The 16,284-nt window shown below is 34.4% G+C and overlaps 1 protein-coding gene across 2 annotated transcripts; it reads right to left on the minus strand.

The window, feature by feature from the left end:
• Window positions 1-13,663: 13,663 nt before the first annotated feature.
• Window positions 13,664-15,083, minus strand: LOC144999215 (uncharacterized). 2 transcript variants are annotated; one of them, XM_078958697.1, is made up of 4 exons: window positions 14,794-15,083; window positions 14,613-14,719; window positions 14,437-14,485; window positions 13,664-14,088 (listed from the first exon to the last, which is right to left on the minus strand). In XM_078958697.1, the coding sequence occupies exons 1-4, from the start codon at window positions 14,837-14,839 to the stop codon at window positions 13,814-13,816; spliced, it is 477 nt and encodes a 158-aa protein (XP_078814823.1). In that variant the 5' UTR covers window positions 14,840-15,083; the 3' UTR covers window positions 13,664-13,813. The 2 variants fall into 2 exon arrangements, with proteins under 2 accessions (XP_078814823.1, XP_078814822.1); XM_078958696.1 differs by having other exon boundaries at window positions 13,664-14,094.
• Between the last annotated feature and the right edge of the window lie 1,201 nt (window positions 15,084-16,284).

Consider the following 16,284-nt stretch of genomic DNA (forward strand, 5'->3'; position numbering starts at 1 on the left):
TAATAGCCAACAAGAAGTATCTATTTTTTATGATGGGGTAAATTTGACTACAAGGCAGCTTCTTGACTCGCAAGGACCGCTCACAAAGAAGCCACCCCTGGTGATCAAGGAATTATTTGAGGAATTCTCTAAACACTCTAGAGAATATCATAACCCACAAAATGAAGTAAGTAGGGGGTGGTGAACATTGTTAACGATAGCATGGATAGGAGTGTTGGAATGCTCAAAACCTAACAATATTTACTTTATTGATTAAAATTACCCCTTATTGTTTTTTGTAGTATGTAAAAGAGTATATAAACATTAAAACGTCTTCTGTTAGTATATAATGCAATTAATATCAATCATAATATAATATATGTTATTTATTTAGGTTTTGATATAATTTTAGAAGAATTCTATAACTTTTATTTAGGTTTTGATATATGTGACATCCCCAAAATCACGGCCAGAAAAGACCGATTTTGTTTATGCTTTATAAAAATCAGAGTACTTCATTTTATAAAAAGGTTGCGGAATTTGTTCCCAGAAAAACACGATAAATACGTTATTAAAACATTTTCGAAGAAACGTATTTTTATTCATCTTAAAACGTTTGAGATGTCATCGTTAATACAGAAACATAAGCATAAACAGAACTTACAATTATTTACACTAGTGATCTACATCTCTTTAAATCTCTCAATGTAGTGTCACTTCATATCGCCACCTGTGATGTAAATAAACTGAATGGGTCAAGTTGGGAAACCTGGTGAGTACATAGGGTTTTCAACCCACAATAATATAATTGTTATGTTCAATCATCAAACAATTAACCCAATTACCCATCCCCGTTATCTTCTTTACTCCTAAGAGTCATCTATTCTGCATTCGTTATTCCAAATTCCCTTACTTCCAGGGTTATAGGACTGGCACTAAATCCATAGCTGCCGATATTCGTTCGTAAAGCACTAATTCCATAGCTGCTATAGTCTATTCATCGGGTACTAAATCCATAGCTACCAGTGCTCAACAGGTACTAAGTCCATAGCTACCAATTCCTACAGGTACTAAATCCATAGTTACCAGTGTCTAACTAATAGGTACTAAGTCCATAGTTACCAATTCCCAACAGGTACTAAATCCATAGCTACCAACGTTTAACAGGTACTAAGTCCATAGCTACCGGTGTTTGTCCCATAGGCACTAAGTCTATAGCTGCCAATGTATACTCACGTCATCTTCTATCTCTCATCATTCATCTACCCATCATCATACCCAACATATTCGTGTATATAAAATACGTATACAGCTTAAATCCTTTAAAACATGTATAAAACGTTCATCCAGCATAGACAACAAGTATTCAGATAATATGCACACATAGCACGTAGTTTATATAAAATACTTCATATCTATGTGTAAGATGAAAGGGACTATGCACTCACCTGAGAAGGTGGTGACTCGGTACTCGGACAGCGCTTCGTTTACTTTAAAATAATTTCCTTCGACGAAACCTAGTATTAACACCAATAGATTTTAGTCTATTATTTGCCGAGACTAATTAATAGTCTAACTATTATTACTATTATATAAGCATTAAAAAAAATACTTATATAACCCATAATAATAGCCCAAGTATTTATTATATGTTCTTAATAACGTTAATATAATTAAATAAAAACTATATTAAAAATAGCGTAGGCGTAGCTCACTTACAGCGGGTTTTATAGAAAACCAGGCTTTGCTTGGAGCAGCGTTTCCGAGCCGAAAAGATCTTCTTCTCGGAGCCGTCGAGCACTCCGGGGCTTCCGCCTCGTGCTAGGGAGGTTCCCTAGGCTTTTCGGGGGATTTCGGGGCTAGAGAGAGGTTCTAGAGAGAGAGTAAAGAGAAGAAAGAATGGGAAAGGTGTGAAGAAAATGAGGGTGGGAGAGGTGGTATTTATAGGGTGAAAATGGCTGAACTTGGTGCCACATGTCACCATCTAGTGGCAAGACTTGGGGAGAAAGCAATGGCCAAGATTGTGCCACATCACCCATTTTCGCACAACACACTTCCGACTTCTAAAATCCGTAACTTTCACATACGACCTCCGTTTTTGACGTTATTTATATCCACGCGTAGGTAAAAATAATATCTACAACTTTCATTTTGACTCCGTCGGCTAATTCTCAACCGATCTTAAATTTAACAGTACGAGGCGTTTAGACTGTTAAATGACCGCGAAGAATTCGTAACTCCTTCATACGGACTCCGTTTTCGTCTGTCTTTTTACCGTTGAGTTCCTATTAATGAGATCTTCAACTCTCATTTATTTCACGTAAGCCAAAACCCGCTCGAACTAAAATTCGAGTTTCGGGCTGTACACTGCTAAGCCAAATCTTAGAAAAATCATAACTTCCTCATACGAAGTCAGATTTGGGCGTTCTTTTTATCGACGCTCTTAGTTTAACATATTCTACGACTTTTGTTTAGATTGATAAGGCTAAAAAGTCTTCTATCGTAAATTCACTATTTACGTCTTCCGGTGCCGTGCCGGTTTTGCCGTAAAACTTCGGCGGGCCATAACTTCTTCGTTATAACTCGGATTTCGGCGTTCTTTATATGTACGGAAACCTTGTGACATATTATAAAACTTGGTTAAGACTATTCATTCTAAATAATCTTTTGTCGAAAAGTCATTTTTGACCCCTATTGCCTCTAAATTGACTAGCCCGGATCTGCGGGCGTTACAATATAATTTTAAAAGAATTCTATAATGACATTAACCCTAAAGAAAAAAGGGGTATTTAATGGGAGAGGATTTGGATTACAAAATGTTTGTGGCTTAAAAAAATAAAATGTGTTTAATATTTGTGCATAAAAAATGTTTGTATATTAAAATAAAGTAATTTAATTAAATTAGAAAAAGAAAAAAATGGAGTGCTAGGAGTTTTACCACTCATTACCAAATGTTAAGATTAGGTGTTAAATTGTCAAAAATGAGGCGACACTCAAAACTCTGATGTGGCAAGATGTTAGGAGTGTTACAACTTCTTTTAGCCTGAACGAAGTTCAATAGAATGTTCATTAAGAAAAATTTGGGGATGCAAAAATCATGTATACTTTAGGGAGTTTTAAATGGTAATCTTGAAAGATTGGATAAGCATCTTGGAGAATCAAATAGTCATCTTGGATAAATTCAGTGATCATCGTGGAGATTAAATGACGAACCTTGTCCCTATATAAGTACCATAACACTCTTTTTTTTAATTAAGAAAATTTATAAAAACTAGCTAGTAGAGAAAAATTACAAAGAGTCATGGATCATTGGGTTTTGTAACCACAATGTCCAAGTAATATTACTTCTACTAAATCTAAGTCTATTTGTAAACCAATCAAAAGAAAGAATTACAATGCTTTCAAAAATATTACTCCTCTTCATACTTAGTGTCTGGAAGACAACATTGTTCCTATATTACCAAAATCATCCAAATCGTGGTCAAAACTATGGTCTCCAAAGCTTTCTTCTTATTTCTTCCCAAAGAAGCAGAAGCTACCAATGCAAAAATCTATTCACTATTGGAGAAAAGAGGGAAAGGAAGATCGATCCATTTAATGACCTTCTCCCATATTTTATCAGCCACATCACAACTAACAAAAACATGATTATACTCTTCCACATGTAACGAACACGAGGGAATAACACTGTGGGCAAATCAATACCTTTATCTACCAAGTTTACTCTAGTAGGAAGTCTATTCAAAAGAGTTCACTAAATAAAAACATTTAGCTTTATTGGAACTAGATTGCACCATTTAGTACCAATAACCCCTTCTTGAAGTATAAAACTATCAATATGGCGCCTAGTACCACAAACTGAGAAAGAACCATTCGGGTCTAACTCCCACTCCTAAGTATCAAAACTGACATTTGATCAACTGTAATACCACCACTTCTAATCTCTTTGAACCAACTCCAGATCCAAGTATCGTCTCTCTATTTATCAATAACTAAGCACTCTTTATGAACCTCCAAAGCATAAAGCCTCAGGAACCTATCCATAAGAATTTCATCTCCCAACCAAACATCTTTCAAAAATCAAGTATCACTCCTATTTCCAACTTTTTAACATAAAAAAGAATGAGAAACAATTTGTTTTTCATACATTTTATCAAAGAGTTTAATCATTTTCGACTACACACCACACCCCTTTGGTTTATGAACAAGGAAACCCACGCCCCCGCTTACCACATGAATGCTTCTAATCTCCTTAACCCAAAGGTAATTTATGTCCGTAACAAACCTCCAACGCCATTTTTGTAATAACGCCAAGTTAAGCGCCTTTAAACTTCCTACCCCAACCCACCTTTATCTTTAGAATTCAAAACAATCTCCCACTTAATCCAAGATATCTTCCTTTGTATATCATCTCCAACCCAAAATAAAGTAGCACTTAAGGCTTCTAAAAGCTTAACAATCGTCTCTGGAATCTTGAACATCGACATGTAATATATACCCAGACTACCAAGAATAAAACGAATCAAAGTCAACCTACCTTCAATTGAAAGAAGCTTAACTTTCCAATTTGCTAACCGTTTCTTGAATCTCTGAACCACCTCCTTCCAATTGTCCACCTTCCCCATATTCAAGCCTACTGGAAAACCAAGATAAAAAAAATGGGTTATTGGCAGCCGAGTAACCTGTAACCCATAACCACAACCATCTCTTCAACCTCTTTCATAGTCGTACCAACACCATACAAGTTAGATTTTTGTAAATTTATTCTTAACCCATAAACTAAATAAAAAAAATTTAGAATTATGATAAGATTTTCAAGGTTCCTAGCATCCCATTCTCCTATAAACAAGGCATCATCTGCATAGAAAAGATGAGTCAAAGAATAACCTTCCTTTCCAACACGAGCACCGCAGAAGAAACCTTGTTCAACAACATCCTCCATCCCAACATGTAGACCCTCCATAGTCCATAGAAATACTAAATAAAAATAAAGATAAAGGATCCCCTCGACGAAGGCTCGTTGCATACTGAACTCCTAAGTAGGGATCCCATTTACGAGAATAAAAGCACATGAAAAATCAGGCAAGCATTAATCCATCTTATCTATTTTCTAATCAAAACCCATGATCCAGTAAATATAATCCCAGCTCAATGAATCATACACCTTATCAAAATCAACTTTTAAGATGTCACACCCTAAAACCGGAACGGCGGAAACGTTATGTGGTGGAGGACGTCATGTTTAGTATCACAAGACATGCATCATAGTAATCATAGTAATAAACAACCATTTCATTAGAAAGAACGTGTTTACAAAGTATGTGTTCAAAAAACATAGAATACATAAGCAAATAACAAAACAAGACTCGAAGCTATACAACTCCATCTTCTGAATTCCCAACGCGAGTACCTGTCTACTAGTTTCCTGAGAATACAAGTTATTTTGAAAGAGTTGATCAACAATTAAGCTGATGAGTTCATAAGATTTTAGTGATGTAAGTAAGTTGTAGAAAGCATATTATGTTGTAGTAAATTGTAAGTTTTGTTTAGAAAAGTTTGCCTATTCCTCCAGAAAATCCTATATTTCTTGCTTTGATGAAAGATAAGTAAAACTGACTCTACAATCCTTTCTATGAGTGCTAAATGGATACAAGTTATATAAAACTCAGAGTAACCAAACAATCGATTATGTGTATCTGCCCTAAGCCCACAACCAAACAAGGAACAGGGAATGAGGCGGATGACACACATCCCATTGGTTGTTAGATCCTTATTGTATGTACCCCTGATGTATTCCCTTGGTACTCACGAAGTTAACTGTAATAGTTCCTTTTTATTTGATGAAAAGATTCTTTAAGAAAACCCTTATTTCTTATAATAAAATAGTAACCACGATGATTCCTTCTATAATCACTTAGTTTATACTAACTATATGTAATCTAATATCGAACAGATAGTTAATTGTGTGAATCTGCCCTAAGCCCACAACCAAACAAGGAAGAGGAAGTAAGGCGGAAAACACACATCCAACTACCTATCGGGTATTAATTATATACAACCCTGATGTATAAACTAAGGTATTATAGTATTAATCACCCAATGTCCTTTAAGTTATACTGGTTTAATAAAATGGATTAAACCCTTTACTGGTATGTTTCAAGTTTAGTCTACTTCGTGTTCTTTCTGAAAATTATGTTCTTGTACTAGAAAACAATGTAATTGAGTTAGTTTACTATGAATTGACTTATACCTGGTACTCCTTGTGATTACCTGGTGTATACGGAATACATATATAAGTAACTAAGTAAGGTCGGATGGATAGTAGACTGGGTGCATCTGCCCTAAACCACAACCAAACAAGGAACATGAAGTAAGACGGAAAGCACACGTCCTACTATCTCCTATACCTGATATATATATATATATATATATATATATATATATATATATATATATATATATATATATATATATATATATATATCCTTGATGTATACACTAAAGAATCATAAAGTTAGCATTATAGGTCCCTTTCCACTTAATGTTCATGTTACGAATAAGTTATGTAAATCTGTATAAATAATTTCGATTTAATATATTGATATCACCTCGTGCCTGCTAACCCTAGTATGTGTAATTGTACTAGTGTTAACGCAAACCCAGAAAGATATATTATTATATTTTATCACCTCGCGCCTGCTAACCCAAGTACGTGCAATTGTACTAGTGTTAACGCAAACCCGGAAAGATATATTATTATATTTTAACACCTCGTGCCTGCTAACCCAAGTATGTGTAATCGTACTAGTGTTAACGCAAACCCGGAAAGATATATTATTATATTTTATCACCTCATGCCTGCTAACCCAAGTACGTGTAATCGTACTAGTGTTAATGCAAACCCGAAAATATATATTATTATATTTTATCACCTCATGCCTGCTAACCCAAGTACGTGTAATCGTACTAGTGTTAACGCAACCCTGAAAATATATATTATTATTTTATCACCTCGTGCCTGCTAATCCAAGTACGTGTAATCGTACTAGTGTTAACGCAAACCCGGAAATATATATTAATACCCTAATTTGTTACAAACAATGAGTTAAGGATACAATGTCTTCCTAGAGTACTAAGATATTGTATAAGTGTGTAATACTTTATTCGTTTGTCTGTTATTATATAGTATATTCCTCTCTGTACTTGTTATAGTATGTTCCTCCCTATACTTGTTGTAGTATGTTCCTCTTTGTACTAGTTATTGTATGAACTGAACCCCTAAACTATACCCATTATAGTTTACTAGTATGTTTAATTGAACTGACACTAACTTGAAGAAAAGACTCATTTTATCTACTAAGTTATGATTGTACTTTAAAAACAAAGTTTTGTATACTATAAAGTAACATAACTTTAAAAGTGTTTTTGAAATGTTTTGATCACTCAATAATACATAAGTAATCCTTTAAAAGATGTTTATGACAAAACATTTACACAATTAACATTATGTTCAACTTGTATCCCCCCCTTAAAAGCATTTAAAACAGTTAAAAGATTCATTACGGGGTATGAACTCACCTGATGTGGGTGATCCAAACGAATATGCGCGTAATGATGAGAAGTTCTTCGAATGAAGTCTTGAGACTTAACGAGTTCTAAATGACATATAACGGCATATATTGACATAAATATAGTGTTTAGAAGAAACCAAATGCAAGGAAACACCTCACGGGATTAGGAAACACTTTGACCAAGTGTTGGAATCACATGTGATTCACTAAAAGGGAGTGTACGACAAATTTGAGGAGTGTGAGGCGATGGGTGTACGGCCAGGGAGTGTTCGGCCGCACACTCATGGTAATGAGTGCACAAAAGTGTTTTCTAATGGTAGGGAGGCTTGTGGGACGATCGTTCAACAAGTGGTGAAGCTAGAAAGGCACTTTGGAGGCCCTTAAGCACTAAACAAAGGGGTGTATGACCACATGGAGTGTGTGCGGACACACACTCCTTGATTAACATGGTTAGGACGTTTTCTAAGGCTCATATCTAGTAAGTAACAAGCTTAGGGAATGGTACTTACAATATGGAAGCCTTTAGGGGTGTTTTGATGGTGTTTTGAGGGGTGTACGGCCACACCTGTGTGTGCGGCCGCACACACCATATGATTATGAGTTCTGGGAATTTTCTAAGACTAAATCAAGTGTTCTAAGCAAGATTCAAGCAAAGGGAAAGAGTAATTACGATCTGGAGGCTCAAGAGGGCTTAAAATCACCAAGAACAAGTGTGTGTTCTTGGTGTTCGTGGTGAAATGGATGAAGATTTGAAGATCTAGCCAAAACATGATTTCAAATGGATGAAATCAAAGGATGTAACTAGTTTAAGAAGATTAATAACAAATCAAGGGAAGAACACTTACATTCTTGAAGATTTAGGCTGAAAATCGGATGCTAGTTGAGAGAGAAATTGAGTTCTAGACTTGGGAGGGTGAAAAGGGATGAAAATAGGTTGAGGTCTATACTTATACACGTGATTGTGTAGCCAGGAGAGGGGTATGCGGCCGCACACCCATGTGTGCGACCGTACACTCCTTATGTTGGAGTGTAAGGCTTGATTTTGGTGCTAGAAGTGTATGCGATCCATTCTTATGCTCGATGCTTGAATGTACGAAGCTCTGAGCCTTTAAACGGACTCTAAACAAGGCTAAACGATAACATAAATGAGTCTGACACTCATTTGAGTTGTCTGGTTGAGCTTTACAAGGCAAAAATTTAAAAGAAAATTTCGGGTTGTCACATAAGATTATCATTATCTTCTTTTTCTCTTGTACCAATCCATAACTTCATTTACCACCAACAGACCATCTAAAATTTGTCTGCCTTTAACGAAAGCAGACTATTCCGGATTGACAAGATAATCAATAACATTTGCCAACAGATTAGCTAAAAGTTTTGCAATAATTTTATATTGCACTCCAATTAGACCAATCGGCCTATATTCTACATGTGGGATTATTAATTTTTGGAAGAAGTGTAATGAAAGACGAAATGCACCCATTAGGAATCGAACCATTCTTAAAAAAATCATCAACAAAGTTGTAAATATCATCTTTCAACATCTCCCATAATTTTTTTTTATAAAACGAAACGAAAAACCATCCTGTCCCGAAGCCCGACCACTCCCACAAGACCAAATAGCACTACGATTTTCTTCAACAGTAAATCGAGAACTCAAACTCTTTGTGTGAACTGGAGCTAGCTTTTTCAAACGAGGACTTGGTTGAGAAAGCTTTGCACTTGAAATTTTTTTGAATTTTTCTTTATAAAACCGTAAGACATGATCTTTAACTTGATTTGGATTACACACCCACAACCCATCCACTATCAATTCGGAAATGGACAACTTTCTTCTTTTCCTTTTTAACCTAGAATGAAAGAATTTGGTATTTTCATCTCCTTCCACAACCCATTTAATTTTTATTTTTTTTAGAAGCATCTAATCCATCAATTTTTTCTAAATCAGCTAAAGCTTTAAGAGTATCAATCCTAGCCGAACCCAAGGTACAATCATGACTTCCACCATCAAGCACACAATCAATATCATCTAACTTTGCAAGCAAGTCTCTCTTAACTCCCAGATTTTGCAACACCACCAGCTTATGCCATATCTTTAACCTTTCTTTCACACTTTTTAATTTATTTTCGAAAAGAATGAAAGAATTTATATTTTCCTCATGCCTATAATTCACCCACGCATCCTTGACCGTGTCCTCAAAACCATCCAACATGAACCATAAGTGAAATAGTTTAAATGGAGTAGGACCATAACCAATCACATCATTTTTCAACACAACAAGACTATGATCCAACCATAAACTAGGAAGAACCAAACCAACCATATTATGCAATAAATCCACCACACGACTAGAAACAAGAAAGCGATCAAGATTGACCATTTTAAGAAATGATTGTCAACCCATGTAAAACGTCTCCCCCATATGCACATCCATAAGACCTATATAAACAATAAAGTTGTTAACATCATCCTCCGTCTGAGCAAAAAAATTCATTCGAATCCTTTCATAAACCGTCCGAACAACATTAAAATCTCCACATATAATCTATTCACCAACATTGTCTCATAAAAGAAGACATATAATCCTACATTTCTTTTTTACGATGTCTATCCTGTGATGCATAAACATTAATAAGGTAACATTTAACACAAGTTGCTAACACCTCTCCAACAATAAGACGATTATCAATAGACCAAACCTTGGTTTTTTTTATAACAATCAATAAACCAACTGATATTCCCTGTGCACCACTACTAACCACCTCGAACTGATAATTACCCCATATCGAACAAACTAAAAATAAATCAAACCTTACATTTTGGTCTCTTGAATACCCAACACACCAATACAATTATCCATACAAAGATTTTTTATCCACTTCCTTTTCCTGTGAAATTTAAGACCACACATATTTACCAACAAAATATTCATTCAAAACCATATTTCTCACCAATTATTTCAATCAGGTTGACAATATCATCTTTGTATCATGTAAAATCATATCTAAGTATTTTCCCATACTCCACATATCTTTCCATAACTTCAATCAAAGACCCAACAATAACATGTTTTTTCTTAAATTTTTTAACATTATTATTACTTGAAGAAACATGTGAGAATTGAGTTTTTCCAGAAGGTGCTGATCGAGATTGAACTGAAGAGTAAAAATGCATCCCATCAAAACTAGGTGGAAACACATCTGAATTAGATTTCCGGGAGCCTAGACTTGCCTCATCTCTATGCAAAACACCTCCACCGTCTTCTTTTATATTTATATGTACTTCATTTTTGTTACCATCCATGTTATAAGCAGCCTTGATATTGTTTCCAACATCATCATGACTCTCGTAGGCATCCTCCAATCCTCCAACTGCTTGATCAGTTTGTGGTAATGTCTCCTCTTCCACAAACCCTTCCTCAAACCCATCATATTTTCCAGTATCTTTATTCCCATTGTTTTCTAGAATAAACTGATCCAAATTCACCCCATCCTCATCAACCACACTGTAATCATCTTCTTCATATTCCGACTCTGTCTCATGTTGTTAAGACTTCCTATGCATATTATACTCAACTCTCTTAATGGTTGGACATTAAGATGCAATTTCATGAACTTGTACCATGTACTCCTTCCCTTCAATATAAACAATTGGACTGTCACATATAAAACCGGTAATGCTTGAACTTACACACACTTTACCGCTACTTAGTTGCTCCTCCAAGTCATCATCTGAAAAAAGTACAGTCCTATACAAACCAACAACCTTTTTGTAAGCTGCTAAAGACCAAACATATAATGGTAATCCTTGGATTTCAAGCCACACTCTCCTTTCTTTCACAAAAAATTCTTTGTCACTATTAGTCAAGGTACTAAAAAGCTCCCCATGGCACGTTATGGCTCCAAGGTTTGTACTTGTTGTTAAGTTTTGACAAAATACCGTCTTAAGTCACATATGTATATAAAAATGAATAATACTAGAATATATATATATATATATATATATATATATATATATATATATATATACAAAACTGTCGTCTTAAGTCACGCTTTACAAACGATGTGACTCGTCACAACTCAATAAAGTTTGAGGCTTGACATTGCTGCCAAGTCAGGCTTTACGCTATTTAGAACATTGCCGTTAGTAATTCCCTAAAATACAATTTTATCATTTCGTGTTGTTTGAATTGCACACATGTTTGCACTGACATGAACTCAAACCAAACCCACATTCCTCCAACATACTTTATCTCCGCTTCTGTAAATCCATCTGCCTGACAAACTTGATACAACTGTGGGATTAATGTTGCCTCCTTAACTTTTCCAAGAACAATCTTGTTATTGTCATCAAGCAAATGAAAATCACCTGCCCCAAGAAAAACATTATTACTTTTATTCACAATCTCGTGTTTCTTTTTCCTTTTCACAACATTTGCATATGACGCACCATTCATAGGCGCATTTCCATGCATAGTATTTCTATCATTTGGTCCCATATTCTCTTGATCCCTCAAACCACGACTTTGAAAATTTGTTTTATGATCTCTATTAAACCTTGCAATACAGGAAAATAAGTGATAATTTCCCACCCAAATGGATGCAAGATTATTCTCCAATCTTTTTTCATCTTTTACATTCAAGAATCTGATAAATACAAACTCCCTTCCAATTTTCGATAGTTTCTTTGCAATATACACATCTGCTAACTTTCCATACTATTCAAACAATTTCCACAATCCTTTCTCAGTCATGTCTTTTGGAAAATTCGTAACATAGAAAGTAACCGATAGCTTCTCCAATTCACGTTGAGTAGTTTTACTTCCATTCTGTTTCGATTTTTTATATCAATCTTCCATTCATAACCCCTGCGAATCGTCATGAAAACTCAATTCAACATTTATCAACAGGATAACGAAGATAATCAATAAGAAGAAAAAAAAATCCAATTCGGGCGTTTGATCCCGCCGGAAAAGCCGTTGCCACCGAGAAAGTCTTGATCGCCATAATAGGGTTTTTTCAGAATTAGCAAAACGATATTACAATAACATTGTATTTTGTTTTGATATTCTTAGAGACATATTTTGAATAAGAGTAGCATTGTCAATGGAGAGATTCACCGAGTTGTAAGGTGAGACTCTATATCTACACTCTTTATTTCAATTGCTTCATCCTTGCTGAGTGAACGTCTAAAATCACATCGATAGTGAAACCATGTAAATTCTTTGTGTTTAATTTACTTTGTTTATTTTGTTGAAGTTCTTTGAACCAATGGTTATTGCGTTACTTTGTTGGCGGTATCACTTTGTAATTACACTTGGGACTTAGTTGATACTTGATACCCCACCCCAAGAAACAATGAATGGGATTTATGTTTAAGCATAACAAATGACAAATTTAGAGTTATAAATAATATAGTTGAAGAGGAAGACATCATATATTATATATTATACATAAAAATTACACAAGTCGTTCATATGATGAAACTTAAACAACAAATATTATTGTTGGTGTTAAAAATTTGGACCATTACTATAAATTAAATGTGATTTTAAATTTACCCATATAATCAATATTTATATCTCTATATAAATATTTTTTTATATATAATATGAGTGATGATGTTATATGATTGGATATAAATACTAAAATATATAACAACCATAAAAAAATGTTTTTAATATGACCCTAAACTAGCTATTCTCTATTTTAATTCCAAAAAGAATATCCTTGAGTATTTAGACATTATCCGCGATGCAATTTGTAATTTACTTCAAACAAAATACTACAGTGTAAATGTTATTTATTTATTCTTTAAGTTTTAGTGGGTCAATCTTTATCAATTTATAATTTTTTGAAAGAAATATTACTATTACTATATACTTGAAATGCGTGAGATTCAAACATAAATTAGTTTGATTTTAGAATCTTTCATCTTATACAAAACGACATTCGCAGTATATGACTAATAATCACATCCTTTATTTCAGATAACATTATTAATTACTTTCTATTACTATTTTTTATGTGTTTGTCATGAGATCGGTTGGTAGAAACGCCAAAATATGGCACTTACCCTTTTGTCTAGAAAACATTTAAGAATAAACTGTCATCTCATTGTTGCATATGTGCAAAAAATACAAAACATGATAGGTACGTTCTACTAATTTATACATAAAAAAACAGTCATCAAATTCAGTATAACTTGTTACAAATTCACGTAAAGGAGTCGAAACCAAGGTATATTTTATGGTCAACCGAATTCATGAAACATTTTCTTTTAGACGCATCTCGTTGCCTTTTGGATCCTCATCATTGTTTGATGCTCTCTTTTTATTTCGGTCCTTTTTTGCTCGAGGGTCTTGTGCTGGTGACTCTGACCCCATACTCGAGTTTTTGGTCCGCCTAGCACGACTACTTTCATTATCACTAGCCGAGCTCTTGTTCTTCCTAGGCTTAGCTTCCCTATCCGGGGTACTTATTGAATTGCTAGAACCTTGCTTCTTTTTCTTTGACTTGCCACGACGATCTGATGACTCTGCACCTAACGCGAAATGACAAATGACCTTGAATTAGAAAAAAAAACTTAGATAGTGTACCTTAAGTAAAATAAGGTATATGCAACCTCATGCATAGGAGATAAATCACATGAGTCACATCCTTAATACTATGACACTTACGTACAAAAGAAGTATACACCAACTCGGGACATCCCTAAATAGTGTCCCAAAGGCAACATGGGGGAAGGTAGTTCAAAATGTCTCCAAAGCGTTGAAGGTGATGAATAGACATGATTCTAATGCCATACTTATGACTTCTCACTTTATTACCACTAGTCAACAAAACAAAAACGAAACCGATGTGAAAAGTGTAACCTTTGTCCCACCTTTTAAATCGGATGATCCTGCATCTGAAGAACCTTGAAACTCGTTCATCTGTTATAACAAAAAATAATCAAGAAAGATATCTTCCAAAAAACAATGATCACCAAAACGACGTTTTGCCTCAACATTCACAATCACATCAGACACACCAATACACTATAATGAAATTGGGGATTACCCAACTAGGTGCATTCGAAGAAGGACCATCACAACCAATATGGGCAACATGCTTAACATCCGTGGGTGCACCGATCTGTATTTCTGGTTCTTTTTCGTTATCTGCTTCTGTAATTTGAACCGATTCAATGAATGTCATAATGATTAAACATCTTGTTGCAATCAAACCAAGAAAAACATACCGAAAATTTCAGAAATGTAACGCAGGCCTTTTAATAGACCTTTCATTGCGAGCTCATGCTATTCTATCGGCAAAGCGTTAAACAAAACAAGAATCACGCCTGAAGCTTCTGTTGGTGTTTCTCTATCGTTATTTTGTTAGAAAATTGTGAAGAATTGTACGAAACGTTATGGGCTCATGGGAACCAATGCACCCAGATGATTGTTTACAACAAATCAACACGAAAATGGTGATAAAAATCGATGGATAATTGTGTTTCGGAAGTTTTGTGTTTGAAGATATAATTTTTATGAACATACGAAATAAAAAGTTTAAGTGGGTGGGAAGCAGGAAATATTTTGTTTAGGTTGTCAAAGAATATGAACCATAAACTACCCCCGAATTTAAGGGAGTTTCCAAAAAAAACGGGTATAAACCCATATTTTGTGTCCCAAAATGCACCTTAACTTTTATTTATTTTAAATAATTTCATGTGTCCCATCTCCATTTTTGTTGCAAAGTAAACCAAATATTGCCAGCTTTTGTTACTATTGTATAAGGTGATGTTTGGATGTCTATTAATATTTGATAGCGATAATCACTCAATAAATTATAATAAAATTGTGTTATAAAAGACTTGATTTTGTTGTGTGGAGTTAAAATAGATAAAATGATAAAGGGATTTTCTAATATGTGCCATAAGGATACATATAAGAAGTATTAATTAATCACAATTATTATCATAATTAAATGTTAAATACATTAATTATAAGAAATATTACCATAATTAAATATAAAACTCATTAATAATCTCTATAATTAATGCATTTCACATTTAATTATGATAATAATTGTGATTAATTAATACTTCTTATATGTGCTTTTAAGCACATATTAGAAAATTCCAATGATAAAATAATAATATTCTTAGGCAGTAGGGTCTAGGTATCCAGCCACCACACTGCCACATCACAGTTAAGTCGTCAACGCCTAGAGGGGTATGATGTTTGTCCATAAACCACACCGTCATAAGGCAAATAAAGAAGAAAAACAGTGTTGGCTTGCATCGAGCCCTCCATGCGATGCCACAAGTCGTTAGGCCGGAGCGATGTTCCATAAGCCTAACGCCACCAAGTCCACCTCAACCTCTCAACTGCATTGAGATTCCCATATCGACCATTCTTATATATTATTAAATGAGAATCTTTAATAAAGTCTTAATATTTTAGCCAAGTTTATGAAAAAATCTCAAATTTAATTCTTAGGATAATGACTTAAAAATTTAACCGATTTTTCGATTTGTACACATTTAGTCACGAAGTTTTTTGTCCATATTTTCTCATCGAACTTGTTTGAAGTGTTCAAAAAACATCATTATGACTGTCTATAGTAGGTTTAGTAGATTTTCAACATATTTGATAGCTCACTTGAGACTCTGGTCATCTTCTCCGACGTTTATGATTTTTCGATGAAAAATGATATTTTCAAGAGAAGATTTTTATGGGTAGGTTGT

The sequence above is a fragment of the Lactuca saligna genome, chromosome 1 (genome assembly GCF_052625555.1).
Source record: "Lactuca saligna cultivar CGN05327 chromosome 1, ASM5262555v1, whole genome shotgun sequence".
NCBI lineage: Eukaryota > Viridiplantae > Streptophyta > Magnoliopsida > Asterales > Asteraceae > Lactuca > Lactuca saligna.